At 37.9% G+C, this 18,549-nt stretch overlaps 2 protein-coding genes across 4 annotated transcripts; one reads left to right on the plus strand and one right to left on the minus strand.

Moving 5' to 3' along the window:
- Positions 1-213: 213 nt before the first annotated feature.
- LOC123309767 (dihydropyrimidine dehydrogenase [NADP(+)]) lies at positions 214-7,349 on the plus strand. Its single transcript, XM_044893024.1, has 16 exons — positions 214-377; positions 703-813; positions 1,871-2,041; positions 2,096-2,442; positions 2,505-2,955; positions 3,010-3,220; positions 3,318-3,502; positions 3,557-3,763; positions 5,519-5,683; positions 5,745-5,897; positions 5,959-6,079; positions 6,132-6,326; positions 6,384-6,625; positions 6,680-6,949; positions 7,008-7,165; positions 7,222-7,349. Exons 1-16 carry the CDS (start codon positions 342-344, stop codon positions 7,319-7,321), a joined length of 3,123 nt encoding a protein of 1,040 aa, XP_044748959.1. The 5' UTR covers positions 214-341; the 3' UTR covers positions 7,322-7,349.
- Positions 7,350-7,960: 611 nt separating this feature from the next.
- Positions 7,961-18,257, minus strand: LOC123309773. Of its 3 annotated transcripts, none has more exons than XM_044893044.1 (8): positions 17,968-18,257; positions 13,974-14,022; positions 13,734-13,915; positions 13,410-13,521; positions 13,173-13,351; positions 10,957-11,070; positions 10,689-10,886; positions 7,961-9,013 (listed from the first exon to the last, which is right to left on the minus strand). In XM_044893044.1, the coding sequence occupies exons 1-8, from the start codon at positions 17,980-17,982 to the stop codon at positions 8,255-8,257; spliced, it is 1,608 nt and encodes a 535-aa protein (XP_044748979.1). In that variant the 5' UTR covers positions 17,983-18,257; the 3' UTR covers positions 7,961-8,254. The 3 variants fall into 3 exon arrangements, with proteins under 3 accessions (XP_044748979.1, XP_044748987.1, XP_044748971.1); XM_044893052.1 differs by having other exon boundaries at positions 13,974-14,083; positions 17,968-18,255; XM_044893036.1 differs by lacking the exon at positions 17,968-18,257 and adding an exon at positions 14,084-14,223.
- Between the last annotated feature and the right edge of the window lie 292 nt (positions 18,258-18,549).

Here is an 18,549-nt window from a genome sequence, read left to right on the forward strand (position 1 = left end):
TGAAATACTCCAACGACTTTTTTTAGGTTCTCCAAGAGGACGGAGAATTTTCAAAATTTCTGGCAATTTCCTGATTCAATTTATTAAATAAATCACCACCTCTCGATGGTCTGTGACTTCACTCGAAACACAGCATTCTGAAGAATTAGGTACTACCGGCAACATTGATACCTATTGTTGATCATCAACTCGACTTATCGAACTAGTCAACCAATTTGAGAATTGGTAAATGCCACAGTCACTCCTGACGAGTCATACCAGTGTGTATGTTCGTGAGAGTGCTGATAACGACGAATTTAATATTTTGTTTCGTGAAATAGTGAACTGAAGCGGATACTAACATGGCCAAAATAAGTGTGGATTTACCAGACATCGAGGTAAGAGATCATTTTTCAGAAGTTAGAAGTGTTTTACCACTTATATTGAGCCCACAAAATTGAGGTTTTTAGCTTCACCATTGATTTGAATGCCATTATAAAAAAAAGAATTATGTATTTCATTTTGTATTCAATGATCAAAGTCAATATTATATATGAGCTACTTCCAATCTTTTCGTCAAATTTTATTCCTTAATGATAAATAAAAAAACACGAAAAGAAACATTTTAATGAAATACTTTTGCTTCAATTATTATCACAGAGATCATAGAGAAATTACATCTGTTATCTGAAGTTTCGACTGATCTGTATGATTTATTTGCAGAATTTGATGGCCTTGCAACCAAAGGTCAGAAAATATGTCAATTTGATACCTACAGCTATCACCAAGAAAAACAAAGAACACTGGAAGCGGAACCAAGATAACAACTGTAAGGTATGCAGAAAATAATTTGATTGTGTTTCTTCATAGGCGAAGAACAATAGGATTATCTATTTCAACCCATGTATTGTCTCCAATATATTCCATGGAGATATTATCCGACCTTAGGTATACGTTGGTGAATCGAGTTATTGCATTTGATATGCAGTCGTGCATTTCTCTATTTCACGAAGCAACTTTATTGCTACGGTAATAATAAGGGAATGTAATTCTGCGATATTATTCATCCAGGAGTTCATATACAGGGTGAGATTCGATTTGAACATATATTTCAACAGAAGGAAAAAAGACCCTTACCATATTTTCAAATTTGGCTAGGTCGAAAAGATACAGGCTGTTCAACATCCATTAAAGAATTGTAAGTTTGTGTTATAGCTCAGGAATCATTTCATGGAATGGAATGATTTCTGGCAGATGGTTTTACAAATGATTAAACACAGAATTTCAACCAAATCTTAATGATCATTACAAACACATTGAAACACTCGATATTCAAAGAATCCTACCCTTTAAAGTAAGTTAAACTCTCACTAATTAATACTTGACCCTTTCCAGGGGTGGCACACCGTCATAGCCCATTATGAAATCCCAAAATGGCCTTATCGTTTTATTTAGCATGGTCCCAAAAAAATGGTAAAGAACAAATGTTTCTTTCCACCTCAACAATCAACTGTTGAAATATATGTACAAGTCAAAGACTAACCCTGGCTTGGAATCAAAAGAACCAGTCAATATTTAGTGAAAATTGACCACCACCATGATAATGGAGAAGTTGTTGGTCTTTTTTGAATCAAATTTAAGAGCATCTGCATGAAATCACAACTCCCTATCGAAAAACTATCACGAAGACTTGTCTAGACTCTAGGGAAAGTCAGAAACTACTCGTAAGCTCGTCTCACTTTCCACAAAATGACCAAAGAGGAGAAGATTAATTTTATGACTAGCATTATTCGAGAATCTTCATTGAATACCTGATATAAAGGCAATATTGAGTAAACCAACCACTACCCCATTCAATTAGAGTCTTGTAGTCAACATATAATCTTTTCAGAAGTGTCCAAGTCTGGAAAAAGACTTCACAGACATCAAACCAACAACCCTAAGCGAGCGTGCCGCATTGAAAGAAGCCGCGAGATGTCTGAAATGCGCAGATGCCCCCTGTCAAAAATCTTGTCCAACTCAATTGGACATCAAATCATTCATCACAAGTATAGCGAACAAGGTGAAAATCAGAGTGTTATTTTGAAATTCCCCAATTCATCGAGTTCGGTTTTAGAATTACTACGGAGCGGCTAAAGCCATATTTTCCGACAACCCTTTGGGTATCACATGTGGTATGGTCTGCCCCACCAGTGACCTCTGCGTGGGTGGATGCAATCTTCAAGCCAGCGAAGAAGGACCAATCAATATTGGAGGATTGCAGCAGTTCGCCACTGAAGTGTTCAGTAAGATGGGAGTCAGGCAGATAAGAGACCCTAAAACGCCATCACCGAAGGATCCTAGTAGGAAGATTGTTCTGCTAGGAGCTGGCCCAGCTTCTTTATCCTGCGCTACCTTCTTGGGTCGTCTAGGGTACAATAATATCACCATCTATGAGAAGGCTCAGTATGCTGGGGGTTTGAGGTGAGTAACCAAGCTAAGTTTTCCGTCCCACGTAAGATTAATATGATCTACTTTCTTTATAGTTCCAGGGAAATTCCTCAGTATCGTCTACCGATCGACATAGTCAATTTCGAGATAAACTTGGTCAAAGATCTTGGTGTGAAGATTGAATATGGCAGAGAGCTCTCCACGAAAGACTTAACACTGGAGAAACTGCTCGAAGATTCTGCCGCAGTGTTTGTTGGAATAGGTCTGCCTCAACCAAAAGTAGATCCGATCTTCAAAGACTTGGATGAATCGATGGGGTTCTTCACTTCGAAGTCCTTCCTACCAAAAGTTTCGGAGGCCAGTAAGAAGGGATTATGCGCTTGTAAGACCTCCAAGGATTTACCTCAATTGGGAGGTAACGTTATAGTCCTTGGAGCTGGCGACACTGCATTTGATTGTGCAACCTCAGCACTTAGATGCGGGGCACGAAGAGTGTTTGTGGTATTCAGAGGTGGTTTCACTGATATCAGAGCTGTACCTGAAGAGGCAAGATATCTGTTGGGGAAATGCTGAAAACGATATGATTTTTCAAATTTCCAGGTGCAACTGGCCGTAGAGGAAAAATGTGAACTTATAGGTTTCCTCACGCCCCATTCTGTCAATGTCAAAGGTGGTAAGATCATATCTGTCACCTTTGCAAGGAGGGAACAAGATGAAAACGGACAATGGGTGGTAGACAAGGAACAGCTCACCACACTGAAGGCAAACTATGTGATAACCGCTTTTGGATCGGGAATTGAGAGCCAAGAAAGTGAGCAAAAACATTTTTTAATCGTGAATATTTTCAGATGTTCTCTGTATGATGTTCAGCTTTTACCTAGCTTCATTCGGACATTGTACTCTTTCAGTAAAAGATGCTTTGAGTCCTATAAAGTTGACCAAGTGGAATTTGCCTGAGATAGACACCAATACTCTAGCAACTTCTCATCAGCAAGTATGGTGTGGAGGAGATCTTGTTGGAGTTGGAGGAACAACAGTAGAGGCTGTGAATGATGGAAAAGTAGCAGCATGGCAAATTCATTGTCACCTGGAGGTAATTCAGAATGTCACCTGATGAGTTTTATCCATCACATACGTTTTTTTTCAGGGATTACCAAAAGATACCAAACCAAAACTACCTCTTTTCTTTACCGAAATAGATCTTGTGGATATTTCCGTCGATTTCTGTGGTATGAAGTTTGAGAATCCCTTCGGATTAGCATCTGCTCCACCAACTACCAGTACAGCGATGATGAGGAGGGCATTCGAGCAAGGATGGGCATTTGCTGTCACAAAAACCTTCACGTTGGAGAATGTAAGCTAATAAACTAGCCATCTAATAGCTTCTTTCTAATGAAAAAGGATCTATATTATATTTGAGTGTGACGACCTCCTGTCTCCATCTGTTGCCGTCTTCTTCTCCGAAGATAGAAACCTCGGGCGCCACCTCTAGTTTAAAGTGTTGAGGACACTCGGAACCTGTAGGCGGTATCCTACAGGTGACCAGGAGCTACAGTCAGAGAAAGTTATGTCCAGGGGTCAGATGTTCATGAAGTTCGGACAGTCCCCTATCTCTGAAATATCTTAGAAACTCTATTCGGGAGAAAAATAAAACACACAATAACCATGAAACTTCTATTCAATATCTTCTATATACATAATGATGTCGTACAGGGTAAAGGGTGAATAAGCGGTGCAGAAGCAGAAGCGGGATGTAACGTGCTTTTAATGTCGAAACATGATGAGTGAGCAAAGTAAGAATGCGGGATGAAGCGGTCGGAGTTAGAATGAAGCAAGAGCGTAAGTGAAATAATGCAAGTTAACTCTACGTTGCGTACAAACGGCGGGTAGTAACATGGGCAAAGTCGGTCATTATAAGGGAGACTGGCGTTAAGACGGACGGCGGTTTGCCGGTATACTTTGGTGAACCGAGGGAAAAACTAAACCACGGAACAAGGACGACGAACGCACCCGCGAGGGTGCCCTCGGAATCCAAGGTGTTCCGAAATCACGGGGGCTGTACCCACCCCCGTAACCCCGGTGGGTGGTCTAGTTCGAAGGGGATCATACCGGACAGTTGTGTAGGATGGGCCGTTTGAAGCTAACATCGTACACCTCTGTACACTCGGAATTCCAGGAGCGATGCAGGCCGTTTGAAGCTAATGCATAATCTCCAAGAACTCGGGCGGTACGGTTAGGGAAAGGCGGGGTAAAAAGGGTAACAAAGGAACATACCTGGCAGGTGTGTAGGATGGGCCGTTTGAAGCTAACATCGTACACTCCCGCACACTCGGAATCCCAAGAGAGATGCAGGCCGTTTGAAGCTAATGCATCACCTCTAGGAACTCAGGCGGTACGGTAAGGATGGGCTGAGCTAGAGACGGCGGAACGTACCTGACAAGAGTGTAGGATGGGCCGTTTGAAGCTAACATCGTACACCCCTGTACTTTTAGGATACCAGGAGACATGCAGGCCGTTTCAAGCTAATGCATGGCCTCCAGGACCCGGGCGGTACGGTGGAAGGATGACACGGAAGCATGTACGCGCCATTTGAAGCTAGCGTACACACCTACGCATACTGGGAAAGTCCATGGGGTAGTGTAGGCCATTTGAAGCTACTACACAACTCCACGGCGGAAAGAAGGGTATGTGGGAAAATAAATAAACCGACAAATTAACCAAAAGAGTAATTAAAATAATCATACCTGAGACCTTGCCCATGTGTAACCCTTGAATGTACTTACTATCTGGTATACTTCTCGGACGGTTGATGGAACACTCTGGCTTCATTGACTGAATTTACGAAATCGCTCGAATTTATACCCGGCACGGCCCTTTTTTATACAATTGTCAAATGCGCAATTAAACAAATTCGGCATACGATATCCCCCCTTGACCTCACGTTGAAGACATCGCGATCCGGGAACACATGGGTCCGCGCGGCCTGAAACCGGTCGACTTAATCAATTCACGTTACGGAAATATGAAAATGAATAATTCGGAAACAAAACTAATTGAAAATTTGCTTTGTTACATGAGTTATTTTGGTTGAGCCACAATTAATTCGCAGGACATTTGTACCAACGTCTCACCGAGGATAGTCAGAGGAATAACATCAGGACAGAATTTTGGACCCCAACAAGGTTCTTTCCTAAACATAGAAGTTTTTTCGGAAAAATACACGGAAACTTGGATTCGTGGAATCGCAGAACTAAAAAAAGATTTTCCGAGCAAGGTTTGAGATTTTACGCACTTATGATGACACTGTAGATGATTCCTCGAAATTATTTTCACAGATAGTGATCGCTAGTATATCGGCACCATTCGTGAAAGAAGATTGGTTCGCTCTTTCCTCCAGATGTGAGAAAGCTGGGGCAGATGCATTAGAACTGAATTTGTCGTGTCCACACGGTGTTGGTGAACGAGGAATGGGATTAGCTTGTGGTCAGGTATACACGAAAATTTCTCATTGAAATTCTTTTACCTACCTTAACTTAAAACTATTTTCAGAAACCAGAACTAGTGGAGGAGATATCTAGATGGGTTACAACGGCTGTCAAAATACCGGTCTTCATAAAAGTAACACCAAACGTGACTGATGTTGTAGCTATCGCCAGAGCTGCTCAAAAAGGTAATGTTTCCACTTAACACAACTGAATGTTTATACTGAGATTTATCTTTAGGAGGTGCACATGGAGTGGCAACTATAAACACAGTTTCCGGACTTATGAGTGTGACTGCAAATGGTACACCATGGCCAGCTGTTGGAGCTGATAAACGGACAACTTATGGAGGAGTCAGCGGTACAGCTACCAGGCCTGTAGGGTTAAGAGCAGTCTCATCGATTGCCAAAGCGCTTCCAGACCTATGGATTCAAGGTAATAGATGAAATTCGTATATGTAAATGTTCTCTTAAAGTGTAATCATCTTTGAAGGTGTGGGAGGTGTAGATTCTGCTGAATCTGCTCTTCAGTTCATACAGTGTGGTGCTGGTGTTCTGCAGGTTTGTAGTGCGGTTCAAAACCAAGACTTCACGCTCATAGAAGACTATTGCACTGGTCTCAAAGCTCTGTTGTACCTTGATGGACGTCTTCCTGGTTGGGATGGACAGAGTCCACCCACTTACAAACATCAACTAGGAAAACCGGTGATGGCTCTGTATGATTCTGATGGCCAAGTGAGTAATACACATGTGGAAGATTCCGGACCTCACTATATGTATATGTTGTAGAAACTACCACATTTTGGACAATATAAGAAGAAGAGGGAAGAAATACTAGCAAACATGCACAAAGAAGGCCGTTATGAAGAAAAATTAGTGTTGCACCACGGTGATCCAAACAAAGATATTCTGTCCTTCAATAGTAACAAAGAGATGAATGGAATCAATGGTGTTAACTCCCCACCAAAGGTGAAAGATGTCATGGGTAGAGCGTTGAGTAAAATTGGAACTTATGGTGAATTGGATAACAAGAAACAAGTTGTAGCACTGATTGATGACGTAAGTGTTTCACCTACCAATCTATTTCAAGACACCTTTTTCTTCACTTTTTCTTTAGGACATGTGTATCAACTGTGGAAAATGCTATATGACCTGCAACGATTCTGGATACCAAGCGATCAAATTCGACGCAAAGACACACATACCAAAAGTGACAGACGATTGTACTGGATGTACACTATGTTTGTCAGTTTGTCCCATTATAGATTGTATATCGTAAGTTTTTTTGGTGTACAAACCAGTATTGGTGTTGACAATTTTATCGTTTTCAGGATGGTACCGAAAACAATTCCTCATGTGATCAAGAGGGGTTTGAAAGGAGACCAGCCTGTAGAATTAGTTCATCCTTTGAATGGCCAAGTAGTCGGATAGAAAGTAGCATTAAACATATAAAATATTATAATCGTTTTATTTTTGAATAATTCTGATTTGAAAGAACCTTACGTCTTACCCTACTCATAGTTAGCTACTTTTCTATTATAAATAATAAACAGAAGTGTAAAAATGGCCTTGCCTTGTTGTCGTCGGAAATGAAAGTCGATGTCGTGTTTTGAAACAGTAAAGAAAACCTTCGTCATCGTGAAGCACCGAATAAGGATATTCAAAACCGCCACTGTGAATGATTATTTAGTTCTGGAACATTAAACCCCAGTGTTATAATTTCCAATTAGCGCTGGGGAGACAGTTCGGACAAGGCTCTAGAGAGGGAACGTCCTGGCTCTTCCTGCGAAGGTAATATTTCCATTTCAGGAAACAACTTGACTCAGGCCCCAATGGGGTCATAAAGTGGCGGCTTATTCATTATCAGGAAGTTGGTTTCACTTCAAGATAGAATTTGGTGTTTTTCATTAGCTGACCATGAATTACTAAACAGGGTCGAGAGGTAGAACGCATTTAGCTAGAGTTGTTTCTTCCAAATTAAGGAAAACACTCAATTTGAACCTTGATTATGATACCGTTCCTTACTTTTGAGATATCATTGAAGGTATTTGATATTCTAAAAAGAAACACAATGGTTTCACTTTTTATTTCTCACAGTTAGTTAACAAATTACATTGGTCACTTAAAAAATAAATAATAGCTCTTTTACACCTATCCAAAATCAATTTTCAGCATTCTCAATCATGTTTCCTCTTTTCGTCTTACTCTGGAGTAAAACCAATTCACCGTGAACACACTTTTTGGTGATTCTCACATTGAAAACGCCAAAAATCAATTTTGGCCTACTTCTCTCGGTACAAAAGGCTATATAGTACATCTTACTCCAACTTTTTCACTTGCTTAATAACCGCAATTACAAGAACATCACTTTTCACTCGACGAAGAGCACTCCAACTCCAGATCTTCAGAATCGTACTCCATGTTGATGGAGAAATTCGAGATGGTCTGTGTGGTTGTCTCGTTACCTCCGGAGGACGAAGCCTTCGACTTACAAGTGGTCGAATGAAATCCAGTGTACGTGGTGGTGAAATACGTATTCGTGTCGTTCCTATACTTCTTCACGCTCTCGTCCGTCGACTCACAACTGCAGATGCTCGAAGACGTCTCAGAGCCCGATTCGTCGCTCAGCAACGACTCCTTGGAATTGGATTTGCTCGAAGGTACAGTCTGAACTGAAGCAGTCTTCACGGTGGGATGTTCGGTGGTTTGTTCTTTACAGGCGCACGCCACTGTTGCAATAACGCCGACGTCAGGACAGGTATGGGCGATTTCTAATTGTAAACATTTATCAGACAGCCTAGCCTTGGCCAGAGCCCCTTGAGATCTGCAGCAGAGCTCTTTACGGGGCGGCATTTCGAAGATGTTCTGAACGCATGTGTTTCGTTCGCTTCTATCTTTACTTCGACAACGTGATTTCAAGCTTGACTTCTTGGACTTGGACTTGGTGCTGGGTTTGCTGTATCCGCTACATGCCTCCGAGCAGGTTGTGCCGTATCCCTTGCAGAATCCGAACTGGGTCATCGATTTCTTCTCGCCCTTTGCCCTCGACCTGGCCCATTTGTAGCAGAAGTGCAGTATGCAGATTAGGAAGAAGAGTTTCAGTACACACAGGGAAGTCATCACCTGGAAAATTGAACTGTAAAATACTAGGTTCCAACCTAGTAGAGAGACATTTATTCAATCTTGTAACCTATACAGGTGTTGATCTTGTCCAACACAATTCATTCGCAAAAGGAAAAAAGAGTAAAAATATAAAATAAACACTATATAACATAAATTAACACTTATAACTAGAGGACTGATACTGATAACTGATTTTCTACCAATGAACTATTTCAGAAGTTTGGGAAAAATCTGAGGTCCTCTTTGAGGAGTTTATATCACTGGACTTTCTCCCCATCCATATTAGCCGTAAAGGGCTAAAGACTACTAAGTTGTAGGGTGTTGCCAGAACACTTGAACGATCAGTAGAAGTTGGATAGTTTACACTTTCGTCTAAAAGATGGAACCACAAATGTCTTTCTTTTTATTTCAGCAGATTTCGAATTGTGGCCAATGGTGGGACTCTTCGAGAAAGTTTTTTATGTGGAAATTCGTTGAAAAGATCATTTCACCTCGGAAAGTCTATTACATCAATGAACGTTCGTTGCTGAATACAAAAAAAAATCTATTTTTGGTTTCATTTGGCTAATAAAAATATTTCTGTCTCTTCGTACAGGTGGGCAAAATTCGTTGTCTACTGGGCGGATCTCGAGAACTGTAAGAGCTAAAAAAAAACGATGACACATTTCCTAGTTCTTTTTCAGAGAAACAAAGAATGGCTAAAACCGTAGCCTCCTACGATTTTTTGTTTTCGAGATATTAGAAAAAAAATGAGACGTTTTCGTAAAATTCTCATAAGTTTTTTATCTTTAGAGTTACAGATTTGAAACTTGAACCTTCTTAGGCACTTTTACGCGCGGAATCTACTGACAAAAGATTTTTTTTCCAATTCAAAAAAATGAAATTCAATACAACTTTGCATTTAAAAAAAAAACGAGAGTTCGCCTAATGATACGAGATGAAAAAATATTTCAAGCTCGTCAGTGGATTCTACGTAAAAAAGTGCCTGTAGAAGATTCAAGTTTCAGACCTGTGACTTCAAGGACTCGGAAATTTGTCATCCATTTTCTTCTTGTTCTTATAGTTCTCGAGATTCTCTTAACGAATGTTGTCCACCCTTTAAACCCCTCTTAAGATCATTCAAGCTCAAGGTTCCTCTTGTTTAGGTTAGGATATTGAAGGTTCTGTTAGGTTAGATGAAAGGATGTTTGGTTAGGTTAGGTGCCTGTAGAAGGTTCAAGTTTCAGACATGTGACTTCAAGGTCTCGGAAATTTGTCATCCATTTTCTTCTTGCTCTTATAGTTCTCGAGATCCCCTTAACGAATGTTGCCCACCCTTTGAACCCCTCTTAAGATCATTCAAGCTCAAGGTTCGTCTTGTTTAGGTTAGGTTATTGAAGGTTCTGTTAGGTTAGATGAAAGGATGTTAGGTTAAATGACGTTTTCTCTTCGGAATACTTGCCGGAATTAGCTTTCAATCGTATCAGCTTCGTACAAGAGTACGAAGTTTGTAGCTCTTCCACTTGATTTCAAGTGCAAAAACACTCCCGAATATCCATTTCAAAATTTTTGAACATTATCTAACTTTGCGTGAAATTAACAACGTTGGAAGTATGTGGATGAATCCAATCGTGAATGAATTTCGTAAGCGTTCAAAAAAACGAATATAACATGAGGGCTATCGCAGGATACTCACCACCATCACGAGGATGGTCAACAGCAATTTGTCCTTATTGAGTTCCGTCCAGCTTCCGGTCCTGATGTTGCACATATGCGATGATATCAGACTGGGCACGAATTCCGGTTCGTTGCTGACCGTCGACAGCCATTTATCGAAGCAGATACATTCCCCTGTTTTCTTATCAACGCATCCGTGATGGCATATCATGTTGCCCTGGGCGGGTTTGGGGAGAGAAAAAACGGCTGGGTTGAATATCGGGGTATGGCGTGGGGCAAAAACTCACCAGTATGTACGGGACCGGACAGGACGGTATCCGACGATCCTCGATCAGCGACAAATCGGACCTGGTGACCGTGCAACGTATGTTGACGCATCTGTTGTGCAGTATGTCGTACATCTGAAAGTTCGGGAAAGTAGAAGTTTGAATTGGGAAATCGTTGTCTTGGACGGTTTAAGGGTTGAATTCCGTCATGGCGTCTTTCCTCTCATTTCAGTGGATCGACCATAGTGGCTCGTCAGAGCTGAGCTGAGCCACATGAATCCAGATTGCTGCAGTTCTGATCACAATAATAATATTTCAACACCTAATGTTTCATTTCTGATGATTTTCAAAAAGGAACGTGACTATTTCGAGATATACTACCACTTGCAGAAGTTTGAAAGCGGTATAAAGGAGACCTGCTAGATCGTTTATGTTTAGGTAGTCAAAGGAAGTCAACTCTCTCGAGTTTTCTCTACTGGAAGAGTTCATTTAATTTTGCCTCCTCAAACCAGGGCTGACATTGAACTCTAAAAGAACTGGAACGGCATCTCGATGCGGGCAAATTGATAAAGACTGAAAGGGAAGATGTAGAGCAATATATCTCTCTCTGCGCTCTGTCAATTGGTTTATAACGATGTAAACAAAAACATCTCGTGGCGCTGAAGTGAGACGACTGCTGCGTTCGACGCATTGAACTCTAAAAGAACTGGAAGGGCCTCTTAAGTACCGAAATACGACGAAAAGTGTGTCCAACTGAGACGGAAGATGTAGAGCAACCCATCTCTTTCTTATGGTTCGGCAACCAATTGAATAACCGCATCAGACGTCGGACGCAGCAGTCGTCTCAATTCAACGGCCCGGGTTGTTTTTGTTTACATCGTTATAAACCAATTGACAGAGCGCAGAGAGAGATAGATGGGTCTTCATCTTCCCTTTCAGTCTTCCTCAGTTTGCCTGCATCGAGGTCATTCCAGTTCCTTTAGAGTTCAATGGTTGAAAAGCACGCAGATTCCTGATATTCATACAACAAATTACAGTTTCTCAATGGATGGTGTGGGGTAGATATGAAATAAAAATAGTGAGAATTTTGCGCACGTAAATTTAAGTGTTTTTTCAGTATCATTCTCATTGGAAGAAGTCTTTTTAAGTGCAGAAGTGTTGAGAATTTTCTGGATTATATCAATGCAATGATTGACAGGGAAGTCAAAATTTAATTTTAGCAAATTGACATTGAAGTCAAATATTTCCGAAATTCTTTTTTCCTTTTTATCAAGCTCATTATTGAGAAAACTGGTTTGTCCGTCGATGAGTCTGAAAAATCTAATAGTTGTTAGTTGTAAGATTCACTTGGCAAAAAAATTGTGAAGCCCAGTGATACATACGGGGTGAGTCGTACAGATATTTTAACAGTAGATCCTGGAAGTCGAAAGAAACACTTTTTCCTATACCATTTTTTCCGATTCGGCCCTGTTTAAAAGATATAGCCACTTTAAGTTCTCAGAATGAGCTGTGCCACCTCTGGCAACACAAAATTACTTTCAGAATAACTAGCCTAATCTCACTACACATCTGTGGATCTTCTAAACAGAGTTGTATTCAGCCAAAGTACCCAATTTTCCGAATATCACAGATATCATCAAATTACTCGAAAACGGCGTATCATACGAGAAAATATGAAGATTACTCTTATTTTACAAAACGTTGAAATATTCATTAGACAGTGTCTAATTAGTTTCAAGAGTTGGGTTTGGGTATTTTCATGGTACCTTATGGTCATAATGAAAAACTGGAGGATGTGGGTGATATCTTGTCATCGAAAAAGATTCATCAAATACATGAAGAACTATATCCCGAAATTCTCTTCATTCGATAAAACCGTTTGGGAGATAACAAAAAAAATAACATTTTTTATGGTTTTTCAACAGCCTGTATCTTTTAAACCGAGCAGATTCGGAAAAAATGTTGACACAAAAAGTGTTTCTTTTGACCTCAAGAATCTACTGGTAAAATATTTGTACGATTTAAAGATTCACCCTGTATAAAGAAAATCGTTCAATGTACCTACATTTGGAAAGAGTGAACGCTCATTTTTACAACAAAATTATTTCAATAGACAAACCTCATGAGCTCCTTGATGGTCTTTTTAATTATTCTAAAAATCTTTCAGAGTTGAACTCCACTATTTTTCGAAAAGTCCATTCGATCAAATGATGATAAAATGAATTTAAAATCTATACCTCTTCGGGCATCGAACAACCAGGCACAGATCTACAATAAGGTACTGGTTCGCAGTATTTGGTCAAGGAATTGAAATAGTTCCTATGACCCGAATATTTGATGGGGCAGTCGACAGGGGTACAATTTCTAAAAGGATCCAGATCAGCAGTATAACAGGGGCATCTCTTGATGGAGAATTCTGGAAAAAAAACCGTAAGGCGTACATCGTTGGTATAGGTGGATTCGAATCAACTCACCTTGGAAACTTCCTTTTGTATTGAAAGGGATCTTGTGAAAAAAATGATCAGTCACCAAGCCGACTTTGAAAACGACCAGGACAGTGCACACGCCTTGTCTGCCATATAAGTACTATAATAAATATAGGAGCCATTACAGGAAATGATAAATTGAAAGCTGCTCTATACTCAGTGAGTCCAATAAATCTCTCACTCAATGCGTAGAAAAACATAGTTTTGAAAACGAACATTGATCGAGAAACACAGAAATAAAAAACAAGTTGGAGAAGTCAGAAAATAATTCTTCAGATTGAAAGAAAGCTTTATCAAAACATTTTCTTTTACCAGATTTGGATAAATAAGGGTGACGTTCTTGGTTTTTCCAGCACAGAGAATACCAGGATCGCCTCCGAGAAGTTTCATAGATTCGCAATCTTTGGCCCCTGTTAGGCTGTTTATCTCGCAGCATTTGACACCCCTGACCGAGATATACATCTCTGATGGACAAATATTTTCTAATGTTAAATCTGAAAATGGATTCGTTTTCACTCTCCAGTTTGTCTCGTTTCTGAAAATTGTACTCACAAAATATCATTCCAATATCTGTGGGTTGTATTCTTCCAGTACCAGCGTCCTGAAAATTTTCAAATTTTTTTGTCGAGTCGTATGCGAGTGTCTTATGAGGAGGGACTCACCTTTATTACAATTTGAGCATTAGTATACAGAACACATAATATATTTATTAAAATATAAGATAAATGTATAACCATGAATCGGGGAGTGACATTTCCCTGTCATTTTGACGATTTGATAATTGAATTTATCAGTAAAATTTCGATTAATTCAGGACTGACATTTTACGGATTCATAGAAATTTTCATCGTTTCAATTATTTCTCGAATTATTGATCGACTGACACATTGTGATGATCATAGATTCATTTCTTTCACATCGGCCGGCAGGAATACATATAATAATTATATATTTCCTCTTTTCACAGCAACATTTCATTCCAAACTCAAATGATCCAGCAGTGTGGAAATTTCTTTTTCGACTTTTGCATCAAAGTGGAAGTGGTATGAATTATATTCATCAGGCGTTAAGTTATGAAGCCGTATAACCCTAAAAATGCTTTAATCTGGAACAATATGAATTTTGAACGGAACTCGTGACCCAATTGAAATTCATTGAACTGAGCAGTAATTTTTCCCTGAATGAAAAACGAGAATTCAAAAATTTCAATAATTGTTAGGCGGCATTTCATTCCCTCCTTTGGAATTCCTGATAATTTCGTGTACACAGTATCTACGCTTTGTTTTCTATTTATAATATGATGCATTTTCGGATTTTTACCTAATATTACAAGAAGTTTGTGCATAGATATTTCAAGAGGGTAACTAACTATATTTTATCGAAAAAATTGGAGATGATTTTCAACTAATCCTTGTTTGTGGAACTGATTCTTAATAAGTATTCAATAAGCTAAAATATAAAAAGATAAATCATTATGTGTAATAATGTCTCATTGAAACTTGATATGATAATAACTTAGTAGGATTTCAATGAAGTATGGATTTGAAGGTTGGTATTAGCTAATATTTGCCGAGTCTCGCCACCTACAGAGTCTGTTAACATACTGAGTATGTTGAATATGATGTTTACACGAAGTTACCCTCAAAGTGGTTACCCTTTGAGTATTGAATTTGTAACTTCCACGTGGCAATGGTAGTAAACGCCATATTAGAAGGGATCATTATATCAGTTTTACTAAGTTCTCGTTATCACATCGTTAGATGTCACTAGTTGATCCGAACTTGTACAGTGACTATAACAAGAATGAAGCTGTAGAGTCAGTGTAGAGTCTGGAGAGTCACTGTACAACTTGGAGAGGAATGTAAAGAAGAGAAGGGGTTAGTTATCACCCTCGTTATCACCCATACAGGACGAGTTTTGGACTCGTACAAATATTTTAACAGTAGATCCTTGAGATCAAAAGAAACACTTTTTTCCTCTACCATTCTTTCCGAATCGGCTCGGTTTAAAAGATACAGGCTGTTGAAAATCCATAAAAATTGTTATTTTCAGATCTATCCCACACACGATTTTATCGAATGAAATGAATTTCGGAATATTGTTTTTCATTTATTTGATGAATCTTTTTTGAACACAGGATATCACCCACGTCTTCCAGTTTTCTCATTATCACCATCACGTACCATAAAAATACCAACTTTTGAAACTATGGTGAACGATATCTAATGAATATTTCAACGTTTTGTAAAATAAAAGAATTGTTCATATTTTCTCGAATAATGCGCCGTTTTCGAGTAATCTGATGTTCAAAAATAAAAAATATATGCGAAATTTGAAAAATTGGGTATTTTTTTGAAGACCCACGAATATGTAGTGTCACAGATTCAACTAGTTATTCTGAAGGTAATTTTGTTTTTCTAGGGGTGGCACAGCTCATTATGAAAACTTTAAGTGGCTATATCAGGACTGAATCGGAAAAAAATGGTATAGGAAAAAAGTGTTTTTTTTACCTCGAGAATCTACTATTGAAATATTTGAACGATTTAAAGACTTACCCTATATTTCCTATGAAGACTAAACAAACAAATTAATACCTACCAAAAAAATATTCCTTTCTCTAACTACTATGACAAAATGGCTATTCTCCATCAAGGAAACCCATAAAAAGTTCTAAAATTAGCTGAAATTAAGGTGGGATTGAATGAATCGAAATTTATTTAAATGTGTTTTATTCAGTATAAACAATATTGCGTCATAATGTTTATCCATCAGTAAGCCCGGATGTATTTTACAGTACACAACAACTCTGAAAGCTTAAGTAGGTTCAATAGATACAGATGGGAAAGCGATTCAGCAAAATAAATCTCTGAAATTGAGATACTATAGATACACTAAGAAATATCTCTAGGAGTAACAGTCTAATCTTCAAGTTATGATTGGTTTTCTGAGGTGAAAGTTATACAAGATAGGTGATAGTCTATGTACACTGATTCCTTTAATTTCCTAAGGGCTCTGCTTAAAATTATGATGGCTAAATTGAATATATTTGGTATTTTTATTATCTTCTGATCGAATGTTTCAGCAGTTCACTGGTGCAGATTTCTTCTTCGATTCAAAATTCGCATGGCAGTGGTTCTTTTTTGAGATTTTAAAATTTTAAACTGATTGTTGAAGATAACTCAAAAATTTCGAATCGATGTTGGACATACTGGTCAAATTATATTTTATTATTAACAGCACTGAATGAAAGAGTTTTGTATCTCTGAAGCAATCGCTTCGAGTGAACTGATTCAACACAATATCATTCGCAAAATATTTTGCGTTTGTACACATAAAGTATAACATTACGAATTTGTAACGACCATATACTTTTGAGATTCACACCCAGAAAAATAGAACACCCTATAAAAATATATGTTTTGGGAAACGATCAACACAGATGCGTCCTCTAAATCGGGATATGATTTTTTTTGGAACTTTTCTCCTCGAAACAACGTAATGAGAATGTGCGCAGTGAAATGAGGCAATCAAAAATTAATTAGGACGTTAACTTGATATATTTTTTTCAATATGATAGGGGATCATTCTAATTAAGAAGGATGGAACGATATAATGAAGTTATTATGACTGAAAAAATACTGTTATTCAAAAATTTACCCACATCTGATGTGTTCAGTTCAGTATGTAGTTTTTTTAATAAATTTTCACTAATGCCACCTCTTCCAATATCTTATTATTCTATATGAAGATTTTTCTCCGAATAGGTTTTTACTGTAATAATTCATTCGAAAATTCTTTTATGAGTAGGTAATCTTCATACACCTCCGATACTGATTATCTATTTATAATATTTTGGGAAAATTATTAATGTTATCACATGTTTTCTTATTTAGCTCTATGGGGGAAATTTCATGAGGTGAAAAGTGATAGAAATCATCATAATACTTGTTACTTAGATACTGAAACATAATTTTGTAACTGAATAATTGTATTTGACGTTTTTGTATATGCTAAATATAGACATCCATAACCTACTTATTCATTTATTGAAATTTTCGGTGTTATATTAACAATATTTTTTATTCTCAATAGAAAATCATACAAGATAACATTCAACTTTGAAAATTAGGTGTGGAATTTTGAGAAAAGCATGAAGATTAATCAGTTTTGATTCGAAATTACTTTCAAACCTAAATTATTACCACTAGCTGATGAAAAATCCAAATTGGTTTTTGGCTTTCCATAGAAATAATATGGGAATATTCCAAGATCAACAAAAAATTTTCATTCGTTAATTTTTTTTTATTTTCATTCTTTATGCTTGATGACAATCTTTTATTCTGTTTGAATCCATGAAAAGCTTTTGTTCCTTATTTAGATTTGAATTCTTTATTTGGCCGGTATCAATTTCCATCAAAATGTGATGATGACAATTCACTGACATTTCAAGAATGTTATTTGTTTAGCTATTCGCTACTTACACAAGTAAAAGATCTACTTCGTGATCGATATCGGACTAACATTTCGAATTTGACAGAAATCTCACCTTAATTATTATCATTATCCATTCATTTGAGGTGAATGAAGTTCCAGAAGATATTTCTTGATTCAAACTCTATGCTCACATAAAAAACTAGCTTGATTTTCTTGATCTGTCATTGTTCCTTTTCATGACGGCCCAGAATTTTTTTGGGGATTGAGTACATAGTTCGATGTTTTCCTTCTGCCTTTTTTTCACCCATACAATGGAAATCTCTTAATAATAAAGCAAAGCTTTAAGTAAAAAGTATGATGAAATCGACGAGTTCAGAAACGTTTGCCAACCTTGTAAATTATTGGAAAAAGTCTTTCAACGGAAACGTATTTTTTTGAAATTATATTCGTGCCTTTCGATTGCTCTCATTATTTTACAATCCTCGGAATGTTTTTTTCGTGTTTCGTACATTATATTTATGGCTTCATCCATACACTACTAATTCATTCATTATTAGACTATGTTTTCATCACAGATCACTAAGTATTTAAGGCTTTCTGTGATGAAACCATAGTCTAATAATGAATAAATCATTAGTCTATGGATGAACCATAAATATAATGTCATCTCACACTTGTTGCTATGGCTTGAATA

The sequence above is a fragment of the Coccinella septempunctata genome, chromosome 1 (genome assembly GCF_907165205.1).
Source record: "Coccinella septempunctata chromosome 1, icCocSept1.1, whole genome shotgun sequence".
In the NCBI taxonomy this organism is placed as follows: Eukaryota; Metazoa; Arthropoda; class Insecta; order Coleoptera; family Coccinellidae; genus Coccinella; species Coccinella septempunctata.